Raw genomic sequence first — 20,877 nt, forward strand, 5'->3', positions numbered from 1 at the left:
TATATATATATATATATATATATATATATATATATATATATATATATATATATATATATATATATATATATATATATATATATATATGCTCCAGAAAAGGGAAAACAGCTAATTCAGAAAAGATGTTTCTGTAACACTCGAACACACAAAGAACATGAAAGAAAACATGGAAGAAACATTTTATACTAGTAAAAGCAACAGAACGGTAATAATTTGAGCAAACTGTCTATTTACCTTTGACTTGCACAAGATAAAACCATCATAGATACCTAAGAAAATTACTCCCAAAGGAAAACAAAATATAATTTTAAATTTTATGCATCAGAGATATAGTTTTTATGTAATGATTTTCTATTAATTCTATTTAATAAATAATTATTTATTTTAATTTTATTTACTTTATCAATTTTCATTCTATAATTTTTTTTAAATTAATATTGCTAATTTCCAATTCCAATATAGTTTCATCTAGTGCTCTGCTTAAGTAGCTTTGCATGATTCATTGTTCAAAAGCATCCTTATTTATCCCACACTAACTTTTAGTACATGCTTAAAACTATAAGATCCCAGGTAGAAACTATTTTTCAGTTTTATTAAGTAATGTGTTGTGCAGACACTGTTATAATTATTAAACTAAGATATTAAGATATTAATTTTACTTAAATTTCCAGGGAAAACACCACCAAAGCTCCTTTGTGCTTAAATATGACTTTTTCTCTGTTATTATGATAATGATGCGTCACTACTGTGCATTCACACTTCATATCAGAAAATGTGTCGTTAATGAGAGCACGTCACTGAAGAAAGAGGATGGAAAATGCCCTTCATTTACTTAGACTTATAAATAATAATAAATAAAGTGTTCAATAATTTTTTTCCCTATACTTCTGAAATATCATTATATAATTTTGAGGCTATATTGCTCATCCTAATTAGAGTTATCTTAAACATAAGGAGTGTGTGTGTGTGTGTGTGTGTGTGTGTGTGTGTGTGTGTGTGTGTGTGTGTGTGTGTGTGTGTGTGTGTGTGCGTTTTGTTCATCAGGTGGCTGTTATGTCTGGCCATTTTGAGCTGGGAGAAATAATCAAAAACCACAGAGCCACAGATGTGGGTAAGTGCTATAACTGATGTCTGGTCTCAGATTTGTTCTGCAAGGTGTTTTTCTTAAGCTAACACAACACACAGGCTCTCTTACTTAACCTTAAATCAGCAGGACTTCTTTCAGCAGCAAGGGCCAATAACAATTTAAATACAAAGAAGTAGCATGTGGATGGAGAGTGTAAAGAAACATGCATCACGGTTTGTAGGATGATATGAAAAGAAGAATGAAATCTCTTCTGTCTCCCCTAGTCCCCTTTGTGGAGTCTCCAAAGTACGCCCCCCAGAGGCGGGAGAGCTCCCGGACGCTGACAATACCTCCTCATCCCTTCCTCAGAGCCAACAGCGACAACAGCATGAACCTTCCAGACTGGATGGCAGTGCCCAACGCCCCGGGCACCAACATCGTCTCTGTGCAGGTGTCTGTGTTTGTCTCTGTGTGAGGAGGTCAGAGTTCAAATTATCGACACAGGAAACACCTATGGGTCGATTTTGTAACCTTTTCGTTTTTCAGAGAGATTTTTACTGGATGTTTTACTCGTTTTAATTAGAAAGCTCAGATTATTATTATTATTTTTTTTTACCAACAATGGAGACAGCAGCTGATAAAACAGCCGTATCTCAAAGCTTAAAACATTTTAGCAACTTGTGTTGTTGAAATGAATGATGCAAAGCACACAGCAAGCATTTCTAAGTGCACAAGTGCATCAAACATAGTTTAATCCATCAGAGCTAGTATTTTTTTCTGCTCCATTCTGCAGGGTTGGTCATGGGATGTGGAGCTTGTTGTCTAATTGGAAGGGGATTTATATATGGGTTCTTTAAACTTACTGCTTGCCTGCAAAACACCCATTTCCAACATGATGGAACATGTGCACAATATAACGCAGGGGATGACCTTTATCAACCTCTAGTGGTGAATACTGCTAATTGCAGGGCCTTATCTTCTCACATTTTATATAGTATGTGCTTTGGAGCAGAAGATTAATCACCAGTTCTTATTGTTATCCTCTTTAGGTTTACAGCCCAGAAAAATGTTAAATGTCATTAAAGTAGGTCATATTTGAGATTTCTCACCTTTCCTTCTCTGACCGACAGGGCTACAAGCATACAGGAACCCTGCGGAGCTCCAGCAGTCCCAGGGGGGCACGGACACGCTCTCCTTCCCGTGGGAGGATCGGAGACAAAGAGGACCGGAGCAGGCAGAGTCGGAGACAGGGGTGAGTGGAGGAGTCGGAGGACAAAGTGCTGTTAAACAGGAGCTTTGTTTCCACTTCCTGCAGATTCAGATGGATCAATCGAAGTGCTTTTGAGGCTTTTGTGCTGGGTGACAGATGTTAAACTCTTTTAAGTGGATTATGTGAGTCACGTTCTTAAAGAGCCATGAAAGGAGTTGAATATGGTTCATTTGGTGTAGTATTGTTAGTATTTGTTAGTATTCTCTGAAAATGGAAACTAAGAGTCATTCAGATCAATAATAATTCTGATAATTCAGCCAATTCTTAATTTTTATGTTAAAGAACAAAGTCACACTCAACAGAAATCACACAATGTTTAGGGAACGTTTATAACAGCTCCCTGAAAAGTCATAGAAATAAACACGTAAACTAAACAGTTCAATGGTGACTTTTTCTTTCTTTCTGTAAAACAAAGTAGCTAATTTCTCAAAATAATTTAAGTCACTTGAGTCCCAGAAAGTTTCATTTGATGTACCAAGGGCTCAGTCAGCAGCTCAGTCCTGGACATAAAATGCTACAGAGGTTCCTGAACCTTAAACTGCAGTTTCAAATCCTCCTCCCCTCTCAGGCCTGGCCCAGCCACCACCACGGTTCAAACTGCGGGACAGCGAAGACGCCTGTACAGCGCCGTCCCAGGACGTGTTTTTATAGCCACTCGATCACATTCTGCACAGGGGGAGAGAGAAATCAGCTTCAACAAGGGGGACAGGGTCAAAGGTGAGTGTAACTCCATTTTCACATCATGTGAAGGTTTGTGTGGCAGACAGTCAAAACATTTTGTCTTCCATGTCAACTCAAAGTTAGTGATGCTGTTTCTCACCTGGTACTTGACACAAAGAGACTGTAAGAAAGCACAAGCTCCACAAGAGGTATCTTTAATAGGCGCACAAGAAAAGCACATTTAAGACATGAAAAGCAACACTGCAGAAACCGTTTAACGTAACATGATGTCACATGAGCTCATTTTACTGGAAATCTCTGGGAGTCTGGCATAGCCCCAAAAGTTCCTTCTAATATATAAGCTGCTGACTGTAAGGCTTTAACAAGATCAGAGGTGACAGCTTTTACATTAACATTATTTAGCTAACTGATGACGGATGGCAGATGATGCATCCATCAGAGTATTAGCGGAACCTAATATACTACTGCCTAATCAAGGTTTTATTGATATGTATAACATGCCAAACAAATGACTACAAATACATTCATCAAGGCACAGAACAACACAAGCAAGTTCAATATTTGTTCTTCTTTCAGCTTTTCAGCTTTTGTTATTTGCATCCAGCTTATGTTGCACGGCTTGCAGGATCCAAACAAAACAAAAAAAAAAGTGGCTACAGTGGCTAAAAATGTGTGTCAGGCTACAGAGTTGGGATTACAGTATCAGCCCTTTGATATCCACTGTAGCTGGGAGTTGGTGAGCGTTCTCAACCAAACTACAGATGGATCTTGAGAAAACAGAGACTTTGAAATGGATGGAACTCCACAACCTTTGGAGAAAAATGAGACATTCACTACAGTCAGGAGGAGCCATCCTCTGGTGACAGTGAAGAAGCCTGAGTTGCTCAGACTAGAATACCTGGAGAACTTTCAGCTGTCGTCCATTAAGGACAATGAATGACTGTAGATAATTTTACTGCAGTCTAGGGCTGCCACGATTAGTCGACTAGTCACGATTATGTCGACTATTAAAATCGTCGACGACTAATTTAATAGTCGACGCATCGTTTGAAGCTTTGTAAGATCACAAAGGACGCAGGAATGAGTAGTAGGATTTAAGAGTGTAATAACGGACTGAAACAGAAGATGGCAGCACTGCATGTTCAAGGATGCCAGCTGCCGTTAAACCCCGAAGAAGAAGAAGCTGTGTCCCAGAATTCATAGCGCAGCCCAGCGCAGTTGTCAACAATGGCGGCAGCTAGTTAGTTTTAACTTTACTCTTATTATTCTTTCTGGGTCACAAAATAAACGTTTAACATATTTTCAGGCGAGAATGTAGCTGTGTAAACCTCAAATATCTGCTCAGTTTATCAAGACACCACATATTTTCAAAAGCGCTCCGACGTTTTCGGAGACGTCTGTTACCCACTAGCTCGTTAGCTAGGCGGGGGCAAGGCTAACTAGAGCCGTGAGAACACCGGACTCCCGGCAAATCGTTTTCAAACCCACCGCTGTCTTTTGCTAGTCAGGTTAAACATATATATAAGTCACTTAGATAACTTAAAAATGTTATTGTTTGGCTTTCTTTAGTATTTTATTTGTTCCTGAGTAAATCGGTTTGGCTGAGATTAAAGTTATAGTTTTTGCACAGCTAAAACTGTCAAGCAGACAGCTGATTATCAGAAGTGTGAGACGCTGGAGAATATACTCCGGTGTCCTGTTATATTTTAGAAAGCAAGGAGTTTATTAAACTTCACCGAAACAATCTGCAAATTTCATTAAAAATTAATAAACTACCATCTTGTCTTTATTTTTAGTTAGCACAAACACTTCAAGCTGTAAGCTAATGATAGTTATATAAGACCAGATGCTGCTGGTGCAATAAGCTGTACGCTGTACGTCCAATGGATGATGATCTGATTAGTCGACTAATCGCAAAAATAATCGGTGACTAGTCGACTATCAAAATAATCGTTTGTGGCAGCCCTACTGCAGTCCACCCAAACTTTAAACCGAGATCAAAGTGTTAGAGACATGCAAAAAATATCCATGTTGAAACAGCGGGGGCTACATTTATTTAAGTATTACTCTGAACCAGCGGTCCCCAACTTATTTTGCTACACGGACCAGTATAATGTCAGACAATATCTTCACGGATCGGCCTTTGATGTGTTGCGGATAAATACAACAAAAAAAAAAATGATATGGCTAACACAAAAACTGTGGTATTTTGTAAATATAATAATAAATGCGAATTCACTGTGTAATTGTGTAACTTCATTAGCAGCGCCCTCCTGACAATGTGCCAACAACATTGAGAGTAACATCCTCCCCTCAGCCCTTTAACGCTCCCTGGACGCTATGGTAACATGTAAATATTTCTTTCAAAATAAGACACACAACTACAAAGACCCAGGGAGTTAACGATAAAAACCCTGAAAACCATAAACCTCACACCCGAGCTTTAACTTGTGCGGCCCGGTACCAAACGACTCACGGATCAGCCCGGGGGTTGGGGACCACTGCTTTAAACTATTACATAAACCTAACCAAGTCAGTTTAATGATAATTAAGTTAATTTTAAACGATTGAATTGTTTAAATAAAACAAATGAAGTGTAAAAATCTGTCAGGTTTACGACTCAAACTGTGTCTGTGGTGTGACGGGTGATACGATTCACTCCCCCGGTAACCCTTCCATCCTCCAAATGTGGACTTTTTTGACCTTTAAAAGTCAAAAATAATAAGTTCATATACTTGAACATGCACAGACAGATTCATGAACAACACCAGATTCATGTCCAGAAACACAAATCGATAGATTTAAGGGCGTGACTGTTTCGTGAACTGCCGTGAAACCTTCAAGGACTGCCTGACAAAGAGCTCGATAGCGTGTTGCAGCAAAGACAAAATCTGCGGCTGGCGAATGCAATGCTCCGACTTTGCCCAGAGATGAGCTCATTTCCTCATCAAAGTATGGCTTTATAAATAACTGCTTATGAGTGTTTTTTTGCTTTGAGCCGTGAGTGTTTTATAAATGAGGGCCCTGCTGTAAAGGCAGCTTCTCTGTCTCGTGGGCCAAATCCAAATCCAGTCCACAGTGTCGTCAGATGAGTTTGTTAGATGGTCATGTCCTGACATGAGTGTAAGGTCTCTATATATGTTTGTATTTAATGTCTGCAGGTATGAATATGTGTGTGTTTGTGAGTGAGTCTAAGGTGTCGCCAGGTATGTATGTCTTGGTGAGTATGTAGGAGGTTTGCATGTCCACGTGTGTGTCCACATTTATTTTTTTTCCGTCTGTACTTGTCTTTTTGTGTGCGTTCATTTCTCATCGATGTGTCTGTGTGTGTTTGTGTTGGTTGTGTCACCTTTTTTTTCTTAACATATTTCTCTTCCCTGTCCCCGTCTTTAGTACTGAGTGTTGGCGAGGGCGGTTACTGGGAGGGGACGGTCAGAGGTCGCACGGGATGGTTTCCCTCTGACTGTGTGGAGGAAGTGATGCTTCGAAGCCAAGACAACCGTACAGGTGAGGACGACCAGCTGTGGCGCACACTCACAAATGCACAGGAGGAAAAAAGTGCTGAGAAAACATTTCAGTTTTGCATTTACCCTCCCTGAGTATACAGCTTATTTGTATTTGAAACCTTTGTTTTGTGATCCGTTACTAGATCAAAAACTTATGGTGTTGAATTTTAAGGGTGGTTTGTAGAACATTTAGCATCATAAGCATGGGATTTTTCAATTTTAGGGCTATTTTTAGATTATTGGTAAATATGAATCATCACATGCATCATATGGTCTCCGTTTGTGTTTTCCATCCTGTTTTATTTGGAAGGTTAGTTCCTCAAGCAGTTTGCGTCTGCCTTTTCTTCTTTTTTGCAACAGCCTGTGCCTTATATTTTGTGTATTTAGTCTGTTTGTTCCCTTCTTGTCTGCATCACCTTTGTATGCTCGCTCCCTGCCATTGTTAAAATAACCACATTAACATTTAGCTCAAAGCACCACCATCCGCAGATTGACGGAGAGTCCGCTTACAATGCCTTAGTTCAGGGGTGCTCACACTTTTTCCGCATGTGAGCTACTTATAAAATGACCAAGTCAAAATGATCTACCCACTACAAAAATCCAAAACATATACTTATTTATAAATATATTGAGGATTCTTTATATCTACAATGTATATACATGCATAACCGCAATATCCAATATTTCACAACACAATTAACTATGTAAATTTTTTGTCATTACCTGAGTTTACTCTGATGACTTGCACTGAATTGAATCAGCCAGGGATGCATAGTCCGGACAGTAGCTGCTGACGGCCAGGTTTAAGAGAAAAAACCGAGAGCTAAAAATTGGAGTTAACTCGCTGACTAGCTTGTCAGTTTTACTACACTTCGCGCCGCTGTTTGCGCATGCGCAGCGACCTAAGCGTCAGAAAAAATCTGCTGTCATCTGACTGGCTTCCCTGTATCAATCAAGTGACGGGATGGATGATAGGCTGGCATCTATTTTTTTAATGCCATGCGATCTACCAATACTACCTTTGCGATCGACGGGTCGATCGCGATCGACGTATTGAGCACCCCTGCCTTAGTTCTTGTTTAACACTTTCTTCTTATACACCATATCCTATTTTAAGTGGTAAATAAAATGTTTTTTTTCTTTCACCTTATGCAAGACCAGCTCAATTTTTCACTTTGACTATAATCACCAATGTGATAGACATGCTTTTTTAGGGAAATATTCAATATAGTTAAAGAAGAACTAAGAGACCACAAAACGCAACAGCTAACACTATCATCATGTAGTGGTAAGTATGATATGTAGTAGATATGGTTCCCATCTTCACCTTTGTTTATCATGCTTATGCTGTGCTGATTTATTTTAATGGTAATGACATTTAATTGTTATACAAGACACAATTAACAAGATCCACATTAACACCACAAAATAACAAAGGTGTATAAAACATGAGCAGAGAGAATGACATTACAGTAATCTTATCAAGAGGTGACCAGGAAGTGAAGCACAGAACATGTGGACTGGACAGTTAGCTATAGAAACATGTTTTAGCATGCTAACATTTATTGATTAACAATTCATACGACTGGATGCTCTAGTTAAACAGGTATGTGGGAAGTATGTCAAAAAATGACTTAAAAATTTGACTCTGACCTTGAAATGATGATCAGACAAACAACACACTGGTTAACAGGATTTATCAAAGTGTGAATAAAAAATATTCCTTCAAGTAAAGAGGTCGGTCAAACTTTTTTACTTTCTTTCTTTTCTGTTTCTGCCTATATGAGCTCAACCAATTTGACAAGTCTTGTAGCAAAAGTGAAAGATTTTCCAAGTATTTGTTTTATCTTGAACCCAGCCTCCTGGTCAAAAGTCAGTATTAGTCCCTAACACAGATTTTTGTCACTGTTTTACTGTACAGAACTACAAATGACATTTCAGGACACTTACATGAGTGTTTTTTTAGATGACAGGAAACAAATGACTACTTAAAAATTAAAGCAGACTTTTTTCCTGCCACACACTGTATGTATGATGTATTGGTATATGCCTATATTAGCGTGGTCAAAGTTTTAAGAGTTGAGTTTTCCGACTCTTGCCTTTGTATCTTACTATAGTGATCATAGTGTATATATGTATATATCTATCTGGTGTACAAATCTGTATGTAACCTATTTCTGTGGGCGTGTGGGCCCATCTCAAAACTCAAAGCATTTATTATAGGTCCCAGTTCTTTAGATTTTCGTATTCATCAGTCGCCTGCAAATGCGATGTTATGGTCTCGGTTTGTGTTTATTTCACGTCCTATTCAACAGTCACGGTTTTCACTAGTAAGGTTAAGGGTTAAATATAAGGTTAAGCCAATCAGAAGAGCTAAAATGGCTTGTTACAGACAGAAGTGAAATTTAAATGGAAATAAGCATAATAAGTTCCCGTTAATTTCTTTAACCTACTCATTAAATTCATTCATACAATTGCTTTTACACCAGTCAGTTAGTCAGCTAATTATTTCATGATTAATATGCATATTTATTTTAGCTTACAGGTGACTTGGGGACAAAAATCCAGAGAGATGGCTCCATATTATTACAGTATTAGCAGTTATGTAATGAAACTGCAAATGTATTTAACAGAGGTGGGACCAAGTCATTGTTTTGCAAGTCTCAAGTAAGTCTCAAGTCTTTATCCTCAAGTCTCAAGTAATGTCAGGCAAGTCAGAGTCGAGTCTCAAGTCACTGGTGTAAAAGTCCAAGTAAAGTCACAAGTCTGAAACTTTGAATTTCAAGTCCTTTCGAGTCTTTAAAAAAAAAAAAACAACGAAAAAATAATGTTGCAGTTATGCTAAATGTAAATGTTAGACCATGTAATTTTAAAATCTGTGTTTTTCTCAACACATGACAAAATAGTGAACTTAGAAAATATACACAAATTGTGAAATTGCACCTCTTTAAAATGCAGCTCAATTAAACCTAGCTCCAAGAATAATTTTCACCGACAGTTCTGAGATAAGCTGCATGTTATTCTTGGATGCGGTTGTAGGACCGGCTTTAAAATCGCATGACAAAAATATCATACACATTAAAAAAACTGTATCACCAACGTAGCCTGGACAACATTTGCTAGTTAGATGAAGTCAGCTATCTCATCGTAGCATATTTATATGCATATTTATAATCATACGGTTCTTGGAGTGAGTGCATACACTCATGAAGTTTAGTAACTTCAGGTCACTGCAACAAGCCCAGGTACAGTTTACCGACAGATGGGTACAGGACCTTGAAATGCACCGTGTAGAAAGTAAAGACCATCGTACTTATCATAAGTTTACCAGTCTCACAAATCGTCGTCATAAATACACATTCGTTAACCGTTTATTAATAGGACCTTTGAGCTCAACGGTAATTAATTAGCAGTGGAAATAATTTCTGGTAGCATCACAGAAATGTAGCAGTGACAATAATACTGTATGCTGTAATCGTACTGGGCAATTAGTGATACAAAAAACCTGTTTTATCCTGTGAATAAAAGTATATGTTTTTGTCAATGTACCATAATAACAGAGGCGAAACGCAATATTGTGTCAGGACAATTCACTATTTATGCACAATAAATAAAGGAGCATAGCGCGACAATTTCTGTTCAGCGCCAGACTTGCTTGTAACCTATATCACCAGTTATGTTATGAAAGTGACGTATTAACTACTAAAAAACACTGACCTTTGTGTAAATGCTTGGAGCAGACTAACCTGTGAGCTGGAGGGTTCTGGGACGTTATATTTGACCTTTGAATGGCTGCAATCCAGGCCACCTGTCGCCTCTTTGTTACTTCGGAAACATGGCTCGAACAATTTCTCTTCAACGACGTAATCCGATAACAACCGATCTCTTTACCCGTCGGCTTCCCATGGCTGTCATGCGACCGGCTATTGCAGTTAATAATACAACGGCTTCTTGTGTTTCTTTTTATCGCTGTATAACTGATTTTAATTGAAAGCCTGCGTGCGCTAGTACCGCTTGCCACGAGTTCCCAGAATCCTTTGCGGTTCTACCCGTGAATGACGTCACATTTTCAATCTCTATATAATATGCATGTTAAATTTTGTATTTGGGGTAAAATATCAAGTCTTTTCAAGTAAACCGGTTCAAGTCCAATTCAAGTCCCAAGTCATTGGTGTAAAAGTCCAAGTCAAGTCACAAGTCTTAGAACATTTTTTCAAGTCAAGTCTAAAGTCATAAAATTAATGACTCGAGTCTGACTCGAGTCCAAGTCATGTGACTCGAGTCCACACCTCTGGTATTTAATATAGGTCAAACTATTCTGATGTCTGTGTGATTTCATGTTTCACAGAGAGCCGCGGAGAGCGTGCCAAAAGACTGTTCCGCCATTACACTGTGGGATCCTACGACAGCTTTGACGCTCCCAGGTAAGAGCTGCCATGCATCTAGCTGTTACTGATACCTGAGCTGAGCAGCTGCCAGTTTCATCAAAAGACACAGTGGTGTGCACAGATTCATTAAGCAGCAGGGGCACAGACAAACGCCTCCTAGCCACTCACAGGACAAGAGGAAGGGTTCGTTTACGGTGAGGTCACATCACAGTGGTACCCCACCTAACAGAGGGGCATTTGAGTTGAACACAAAAGCACTTTGGGGCACTTGGATTGACAAAAGAGACGTTTAGATGCTCCAGCTGCTTGTTAAGTGTGACCAGAATGATGCAAGAAAGTGTCCCATTGTGGATAAATAAAGGTTTAAACATGACTACTGCTGTTTTCTACCACTGGCCTCTGAGCAGCTCAGCTCAGGAAATGAGGGGTTATGTACTTTGCTAAAGAGCATGATGTGTCTCGTCAGTCCTCCCAGGGGGCACTGAGAGCTGACAGCCTTTTCATTATGACGCTGCTGCTTCACTGTTTAGACATACTGCACATGTTGGCAGGGGATTTGTTTGTATCGTAACATACTGTATCCATCTACCCAGATGATTCATAAGTTCCAGTGATACTTTGATGATGTGATGTGTTGTGAGTGATTCATGCAGCAGGATGACGATGTGTGACGGTTTGCTGCCTCCAGTCTAGAAGCTGATCTGCCTGCTGCTGAAGTTATCCTCCAGGCAGAGGTGTACCAGTTGTGTTTTGACTAGCAGGTTTTGCTGAATTTAACCTGTGCTGAGAGGTAAATTTGTGTCATATCAGGATTTTAGAGTAAGCTTCGTCTTTTTGATGTCTGCTTTTTGCCTCCAAGCTGCAGAGCTGCTTTGCTAGGTTGCAGATTTCAGGGTGGGCTGAACTTGTTGGTGCTTTTAGTGCACTTCGGTGACTAATACATCTGAAATTTCTTTGTGTTGACCGGAGTTATGAAATCACCAGATGATCATTACTGCCCCCGATGACCACGCAAGCTGAAGTAATGCATATGTATTAATGTTCTGTGGGACCGGCCAGAAATAATCTCAGAACAACAGCTGAGATCTTTAACTTTTGACAGAAGATTATTGTACTTTTCTGCGTTAATAGAGCTAGTCATCCACCCACTGTGACTTAATCAGCATCCGCTTTTACTCAGTGTTCGTTCTTAAAGGGCACCTTCACAGATGCAACAACTCGCCTGAGTTGAGTTGAAACTGTGGATATTTCAGTCAGTTACCTCACCCTGCCCCGTGCATACTTGTAGACTGGATATCAGTAATCAGTAACTGGTTTGGGACCATTTTTTAATCCCCAAACTTTAGCCTTTTGCATGCTTCTAAGTTGCTTTTTGGACCCTGAAGTGATGATATTTAAACGAGGGAATGCCAGGAGGCTTGTTGAGCAGGCCCTAGTATATGGGTGCTAATCAGTGAGTAACTAAGTAACAGACTAATATAAAAAAAATGAATTTCACTTACCAAAACTGGAGATAAATATCTTTGATAAGCTGTGGCAAACAGTAAACCAATCCTAAAATAGAAGGTGGAAAGATCCAGTTTAGTGACTCATATTGGTGGAGGTTAGGTCTTTCTATTAGCTATAGCTTCCTTGTTCAGCACACTAACTTTAAGCCTAGCCCCCAGCCTTTAAGGTTTTTTGGATAAATACAACAAAATAAAACCAGTACCGGTACCAACAAAAGAAGATTTATTCATAACACACAGAAAAGACCCAGGGAAACCGAGTTAATGATAAAAACTATAAAAAATAACGATAAAAACCGATGAAAACCCTGAAAACCATAAATTTCACACCCGAGCCTCAACTCTCACAGCCCGGTACCAAACGACTCACGGACTGGTACTGGGGTTGGGGACTGCTGCTGTAAAGTTTAGCTTTTTAACAGGGGAGTCTATGGGGACTCCCTTTTGGAGCCGCCCTCAAGTGGCCATTAGAGGAAGTGCAGTTTTTTGCAAAGGGCGTGATTTTCTAGCCTTCGAGGCTCCCACTAGTGTAATATTCTGGTCTGTAAAAGCACAAGTCTGAAACCAACATCTTCCCATTAACTCGTCATTCACTGTGTGTCACAGCATCACGGTGAATTGGTTTCAGGTAAACTCTTTTCAGTGTCCAGAACTCGTACTCAACAAAGACGTATAAATAAAGCTATTATCAGTTAGATTATTCATTATTTATGTGAAGCCATGCCTCTTCTATCATTTTCACACTCATCATTATTCGTCTTGATTCCTCAACTTTAACCAAAAGGCCTACATTTGCTCTGACTGTGCTTCTCTCGCATACGCACGTTATCATTTATTATTAACTGGCTTTTCATCAACAGTGACATTTCATGGAAGCGACACACTCAGCAGTGCAAACTCAAACACATATGTTTGTACACACACACACACACACACACACTCTATAGCACACACACATCATGGATAATTAAAGGCGCGTTGTAGCAGAGATGCTGGTTTGGCCAGGCAGGCAGGCATGGCTGACTCAGAGCCGCCCTCACATGGGCCCACTTTCACAGCCTTTATCACTACATGTAATATCGCACCTATTCCTCCTTATATCCCTCTATATTTGGCCGTGTCTCCTGACCATCTCTGCATCCCTCCTTCGCTTTCTATTTATCACTGCATTGCTAACCCCCCTGTACTTTTTAATTTTCTTTCTATCACCCTCTCCTCCCTGTGGTGTCTCCATCTGGAGGTCAGACAGTGAAGGGCACTCAAATGGGAGCGGAGAGTTATCGAGGGGGAAGAAGTGCTCGGACAAAGGAAGACAGGAATTTCGTGTTCACAAATAGGTGGCAAGAGACATAAACTGTGTTTTATGGAAGCAACAGGAGGTCTGAGGAGGAAAAAGTTTACCCTTTGGCTTACTTTAAGTTTCTTCATCCTGATTGGAATGACCAAAGCGAGACAGCATCTTGTTTATGACGTTGAAAGAAATTTCACCGATAAATTCTTTATCTTTAAAAAATGGACATTTTGGCTCTTGTATAGCTCGGGCTGGCAATAAAAAGTCGAAGAAGTTGTGTGCTAGAGAAGTAATTTTGAATGGATGAGTTTCTATTTTTGCCCCACTCTGACCAAAAGAAACAAACAACAACTTGAATTATTTGTACTGACTTTGAAGTAAATTCTCTCTTTGTAAAGTTTTCAAAAGCTTTACTTTCTCTAATACAGGATTTGTTTTGCGGACTGGAATGTCTGAGGCTAGCTTTGCAAATTGGAATGATATTCCTTTTCAACATACTGGCTCATCTCTTAGACACATCTTTGTAACTCCATCTTTATGTCTGTCAATTCTCCTGTTGAAACCTGGATATTCTTCGTAGCCTGACTTGGACAGAATGAGATAAACTGTGCCACTGTAGCAAAACCTGCCATCCTAAACCCACCAGTAGTACCATATCACCCCATTAGAGCACTTCGCTCTCGCACTGCAGGCTTTTCAGGCCCCTCTTCTGTGGAACCAGCTTCCAGTTTGGATTCGGGAAACAGACACTATCTCTACTTTTAAGATTAGGCTTAAAACTTTCCTTTTTGCTAAAGCATGTAGTTAGGACTGGACCAGGTGACCCTGAATCCTGCAATAGGTATAGGATGCTGGGGGATTCCCATGATGCATTGAGTTTTTCCTTTTCAGTCACCTTTCTCACTCATTATGTGTTAATAGACCTCTCTGCATTGAATCATACCTGTTATTAATCTCTGTCTCTCTTCTACAGCATGTCTTTATCCTGTCTTCCTTCTCTCACCCCAACCGGTCGCAGCAGATGGCCGCCCCTCCCTGAGCCTGGTTCTTTCTTCCTGTTAAAAGGGAGTTTTTCCTTCCCACTGTCGCCAAAGTGCTTGCACATAGGGGGTCATATGATTGTTGGGTTTTTCTCTGTATGCATTATCATTGGGTCTCCCTTACAATATAAAGCGCCTTAAGGCGACTGTTGTTGTGATTTGGTGCTATATAAATAAAATTGAATTGAATTGAATTGAACCAGTCAAAGCATAAAGCTTTCCCTCAGTTTTAAGGTATGATAGTTATAGTAAAAAGATCAAGTTCAATTTAGTTTTATTTATAAAGTGCCAAATCACAAAAACAGTTGCTGTTTTATATTTTAAGGTAAAGACCCTACAATAACAATGAAAGGGCCCTCTATGAGCAAGCACTTGGTGACAGTGGGAAGAAAAAACTCACTTTTAACAGGAAACCTCCAGCAGAGCCAGGATCAGGAAGGGGCAGCTGTCTGTTGTGACCGGGTGGGGGTGACAGAAGGGAGACAAGACCGAGTAAGAAGACTGAGATCAAAAATAATAATAATGAGTAAAGGCAAAGTGGTGTTTAAACGCATTAATTTATGTGATCAAGATCAAAAAATCTCGGTGACGAATGAGAAATGTGTATATCTCCGATGCCACTCAACTTTTGATATATATATTCCTAAATTCCTCTAAATAATTCCACATGTATCTTTTGTTTTTTTTCTTTTTGGACCTTGGTATAACGATCTTCAATATCCAAATTTAGCACAGTCAAAACAAGAAATGTGTGAACATTTGATTGCTACCATCATCATCACAGCACACATATTTTCAGCAGCGTCATTGCTGCTCTGTAATGAGCTGCATCCAATTAATTAAAGAAGCGTGCACACAGGAAGAGACTAGCAGCAATGTCGCAACCAGATAGTGTGGCGTGGCAATGAAATTCAGCAACAGGCAAAATTTGAAAGAAAGAAGGAAAAAGTAAATTCTTTTAATTGTAATATTTTTTAAATACTACCATAAACTAGCTACATTAAATTTTTAATAATTACTTTGTTGTCGGTGTCTGCTGAAAACACCTGTGTAAATTTGTTCATTCGTTGTTGACTTTGGTGAATGTGTTTATGTTTTCTCAAAGTGATTAAAAGGTTTTTGCACATAATCACGTCAGGTATATGATTCGTTTGGGCACTTGTTTATTTGTCTGTTTTGCAGGATTGTTACGATATCTGGATTGTAATTAAAATTTGTATCAGAGGTCAGTTTAGATTCATTGATTTGTTTGATTAAATGTAAAAGTGGAAAAACTGAACATTTTACATATCATACTGAAATAAGAACAACTGGGAGACATCATGTTGATGTTCTCAATATAATCCAGATCCAGACGTCCATCTGGACCCAAACTCAGCCTCTCTCAGGCTGTACAGAAAGACAAGCAAGAAGAGTGAGTTGAGCTCACTCAGCCATCCCATTCTTTCAAAAGGATTTCCTTAACATGAGAAGACACTGCATATATCTGAATCTGCACATGAACCCAAGTGCATATAGCAACTTGTGTATTGTTTTAAAGCATTTTTATTAACTCTGCTACTGTATTTAGGCTGCCTTTGCTACATGCTTAACTTTAAACTGGCTTTAAAATCTTTAAAAGCCCCTACACTTGGGCTCTCAGTGAAAGAGATGAAAGCTAAACTGGCAGATCATTAGCTCTCAGTGTCATTATCACAGATGCGCTGAGCAACTGCACACAATCTGTACATGAGACTCGTCTTTTGGGCCAACAGCGGGTCAAATAAGGACGAGCGGCGCACAGAGAACATCCCGTTAAACGCTCTTGTGGTGGTTTGTCATGTCTTGTTAAGAACATGCTTTGCTGTAGATAAACTGCACACACACATACACACACACAGGATAACAGAGGACAGACTGACAGGCTGAAAAACAAAAACACATGATCATGTGGACCTTCTGTCAACATTTGCTTCCTGCCCCACCTCTCCCCCTCTCTTCCTCTCTCTCTCTCTCCCTCATCACACATGCATGGACACACATATTATACACACAAATTCACAGTGGTATGGCCTGACATGCACGGAGAGTAACAAATGGGCAGGCATGCGAGAAAAGAGAGGATAAGAGCTGTGATCGTCCTTGGATGCAGGAGGGAGGCAAGAGGATGAGAGAGAAAGGGATTGAGCAAACGTAGATATAGAGAGAGAGAGAGAGAGAGAGAAGGGAGAGAAGGAAGGAGGGAGGGAGGGAGGGTAAGACGGCATAACAACTACGACATACGTGGACGGAGCCTCTGACTAAGAGATGATGTGAGTGCCTATTTGGGAGAATCTGTACCTCTCCTCTCTCTTTCTCTCCCCCTCCTCCTCCTCCTCTTCCTCTTCCTTCTTCCGCCACTCATCCACCAGCTGTTTCTCTGTCCTCTCTCCGCTTCCTGTCTGCATCGATGCCCACCCACCCCCGTTTGCAAGACCCTCTCATTCATGCTTCGTTTACAGCAAATGTGAGGAGAGGGGGGGGGGGGCGACGCATGTTTGAGTGTGTGCATGGTTTATGTGAGGTATGTGTGTGTGTGCATGTTAGAGGCAGCAAAGAATAGAAGAAGAAAAAAAACAGGGGGTGGGTGAGGTTAGTTAAGTGTGATTTATAGGCATGCGGGGTCAATAACAGCAGGAGGACAGCAGAAGAGGCTCCAGGACAAACTGTACAAACTCAGATTTATTTTTATTACACACACAAGCCAAGTGGATTCTTTACATTTTAAAAAAATTGTGTAATGTTAGATAATTTAATTTGCCTTATCTTTTCATATTGTGTCTAACAATGGTAATACCTTTTTCAGTAATGTGAGAGGCCTCTGTCATTCCCTCGATAGCAGACTTATCAGAGTCACATCCATTTTTATGAATGGGAAATCATGACAGTGATAAATAGGCAGAGTGAATACTATACATATAAACTATAGGAAGTGGAGGAGTGAGGGGAAGTGTGCGAAGGGGAAGAGTGTGTACGTGTTTTTGGGGGCTGTGTGTGAGTTAACTGCATGAATGCTGCCATGCCTGGACTGTATGTGTGTGTTTGTGTGTGCATGAAGCCCCCCCCGCGGAGAAACCCAATCACCTCTTTTTCTCGCTCTCTTCCTAAATGCCCTCAGTTCTCTCTTTCTCTTTCTCTCTCCCTTTCTCTTTTTAAGCCACCTTATTCTCCTTCCTCTCCCCCTCCTTCTCTTTTCTCTCCCTCTCTCTCTCTCTCTCGCTCTGTGTCGCAGTCACAGCGAACCATCTCCATCCCTCACTCTCTCTCCCATTCCTCCTCTCTCTCTGTCTTAAGTATGAAGGGGCTGGGAGTGCTCGGCCCTCTCCCTCTCCCTTTCCCTTCTTCCATTTCTCTCTCCTCCTCTTCCTCCTCCTCTCCTTCTCCTCCTCTCTCGCGGCTCGCGCTCTCTACTGTCTCGCTGGAAGACGAGAAGGAGAAGGAGCAGGAGAAGGAGGAGGAGGAGAGGGAGGGGAGGAAATGGCGATGGGGGCATGCGGCGAGGAGGATCTCTCCCTCTCCCTCTCCCTCTCTTCTTCCTGGCCATCGCTCGGCCCTGTGAATAGGAGCGTCTGGTTCATTTACAGGTACCTGCCATGGCTTTTTATACCCCCCCTACCCTCTGCTTCCTGCCTCTCTTTTCCCCCCTCTTCCTCCAGTTGCCGGGGGGGAGGAGATGGAGGGGCAGAGGGAGGGATGCATGCATGTGGACATCATGGATGGCAGGGCAGGATCGATTAGATAGACTGACAGCTGTTACAAAGCATGCCTGCAGACAGATGTTTGTGATTCAGCGTGCCTGAGTGTGAGTGTGTGTGATGCATGTGTGTGAAGACGGACGAGTGCTGCTGCTGCACAGCCCGGTGTATGAGCAGTGCAGTCGTTCTGTGTTTCGCTGTATGAACATGTGTGTGTCATCTTCTTTCTCTCTGCTTTGAATCGCTCTCTGTTCTCTCAACTGTTCTCTTGCAATGCTGCACCGGGAGAAGTGACGCTTGCTGCTTTTACTGACGTGCAGATTGATAGCGTGTTTGTTTGCGTGCATGCATGCCAATGTCTGTGTGTTTGTATGTGTGTGCGCGCTCTGGATAGATGGATGGCATGTTTGCTGCTGTCCATCTAAGACAAAAAAAAAAAAAGGTAAATGGCAAGCAAATTACCCCCCGTCCCCCCATATTGGCTGGTTGATTGTATATGTTCTTGTGTCCTGTTTGCTGTGTGGCGTGTTTCTGTATGTTTACCAGAATGTACGTACATGTGTCCGTGTGTGAGAGAGATAAAAAAGGGGGGACTGCCGACAGAAAGGAAACAGCGCATGGTGAGGGAGTTTTAAGGATGCAGCATGCATTACAAGTTCCAGCTTCTCTCTGACACCTCTATGGAAGCCTGCTTGGCCAAACCTGTTTAATGCCTTGGCTTCCTACCTATGCAGCATGAGACACACTCTACACTGTGCTGCATTGTCCAGCTCAATCGCTTTCTGATGACAACACTGTGTCCTGGGTCAGTGGCTGGATCCTCTGAGCGATGCAGTGCACAGAGGTGTATCTGAGCGCCTGAACCTCTTCCTCCTCATTAAATGAGACGGCAGAAGCTCACAGTCTGAAACCTGTGTTGTGTTCAGGTATCAACTTGAGAAGAAAACAATCTCCAAAAACTAAAAAAAAAAAGAAAAGTGGAGATTTAATCAGGGATACGTTTAATTAAATCCGCTCACAGGTTTGACAAGCACACATAACTTGGAAATAATGTTAAGATTTTTCTGTAATTCTCTAACATGACCAGACTGCTAACAACAAGTGTTCATGGCTGGCTTCTGTCATTGGGACACTGAACCAAATTCCTTGTGTACAACTGATTGGTAATTATCTGAATAATAAAACTTGCTTGAGCAGTTTGTTGACCAGCATGGTGAAAGATTCCAAAGATGAGTAAAATTAGGCTGCATTTGCAGTAGCTTTTAAATGGGCAGGTTTTTTTTATTGATGTCCAAAGAAGTCACATGTCGATAAACTAAGTAAGTGACTTTTGATCGCACTCATCTTCCACTGACTAACTTTTAATTAAAAATGTAAATAATTTAAACTGTTTGGTTCTTAAACTTTTGATACAATATTCCACATTTCTCTGCATTTTTTATTTTTATTTATTTTTTTATATTCCCAAATACTGATTGATTAATAGCTCTGGGTTTGGGCACTCATAATGCATCATTTGTTTTCAGAAATAAAAGCCTCAACTTTCAGAGCTTATTCATGGGGTATATCATAGATGTAACACTTCTTGAAGGATCTTTTTCTGTAGTGTTACCTCTCTTCTAAAACTTGAACAAATCTATGAAAACTTTGTGATCAGTCATTTATTTTTTGGCCATTTGTAAAGATGCCATATTTAAGCTGCTTTAACGTCTGCAAGCCACTTTGCAACCCTCTCCACTGCTTCTCCTTATCATTGCTGTAATCACATCTGTTGTCATCAGTGCCTCCTCTCTTCTGTTCTCTGGTCTCACTGCAGCTGCTGCTTTTGAAGATTACAGCCATGCCACTTAATATAAAGGACTGCAGATGAAATAAAAACCACCTTTTGACTATAAACCTTTTCAGTAAAGAAATAAGTTACCTGCACATAAGTCAATGACTTGTTGCTTATGTTGTATGTCGAGACAGAGCAGGTTAACCCAGCGTCAGTCTGATGTCTGTGTGCATTTAACAGTTCTGACAGGTCATATTTTATAGAAAATGTGCTACGCTGTGCAATTCTATGGATGAATGCGATTTTTGCTACTGCTCATTCCTACCTTATTTTTTTGGTAATTATGCCTATTGCCGTATTGCGTGCAAAGTCATTAACTTGGTCCTTCATTTGAGATCTGTGCTGGGTAGCAGAAATGGACAGAAACGGATGAGAATAACAAAGAGACACAGCCTTGGCACAGATAGAGAGGCTCTCATAGCTTGTAGAGTACCATGCACTCAATGGACTGAGAGAAAAAGATCAAGAGGGGGAAATGTGATTAGAAAAAAAAGTTACTGTATGATTAGAAGTTTGGAGAACAAGGGCAAGAAGCCAATATTGAGAGCTTTTTGGAAAGGCCGTCAGGATGGAAAAATGT

The 20,877-nt window shown here is 40.5% G+C and overlaps 1 protein-coding gene across 2 annotated transcripts in view; it reads left to right on the forward strand.

Moving 5' to 3' along the window:
- Window positions 1-20,877, forward strand: part of shank1 (SH3 and multiple ankyrin repeat domains 1) — a 78,417-nt gene that overhangs the window by 37,617 nt on the left and 19,923 nt on the right. For both annotated transcript variants that reach the window (XM_085352837.1, XM_085352836.1), the window contains exons 9-14: window positions 1,045-1,111; window positions 1,351-1,517; window positions 2,197-2,318; window positions 2,905-3,053; window positions 6,411-6,524; window positions 10,872-10,947. In XM_085352837.1, coding sequence (XP_085208963.1) covers window positions 1,045-1,111; window positions 1,351-1,517; window positions 2,197-2,318; window positions 2,905-3,053; window positions 6,411-6,524; window positions 10,872-10,947 — 695 coding nt within the window. The remainder of the gene's footprint in view (window positions 1-1,044; window positions 1,112-1,350; window positions 1,518-2,196; window positions 2,319-2,904; window positions 3,054-6,410; window positions 6,525-10,871; window positions 10,948-20,877) is intronic.

The sequence above is a fragment of the Diplotaxodon limnothrissa genome, linkage group LG4 (genome assembly GCF_057381915.1).
Source record: "Diplotaxodon limnothrissa isolate DT_005_m linkage group LG4, D_limnothrissa_male_GT1.1, whole genome shotgun sequence".
Taxonomy (NCBI): domain Eukaryota; kingdom Metazoa; phylum Chordata; class Actinopteri; order Cichliformes; family Cichlidae; genus Diplotaxodon; species Diplotaxodon limnothrissa.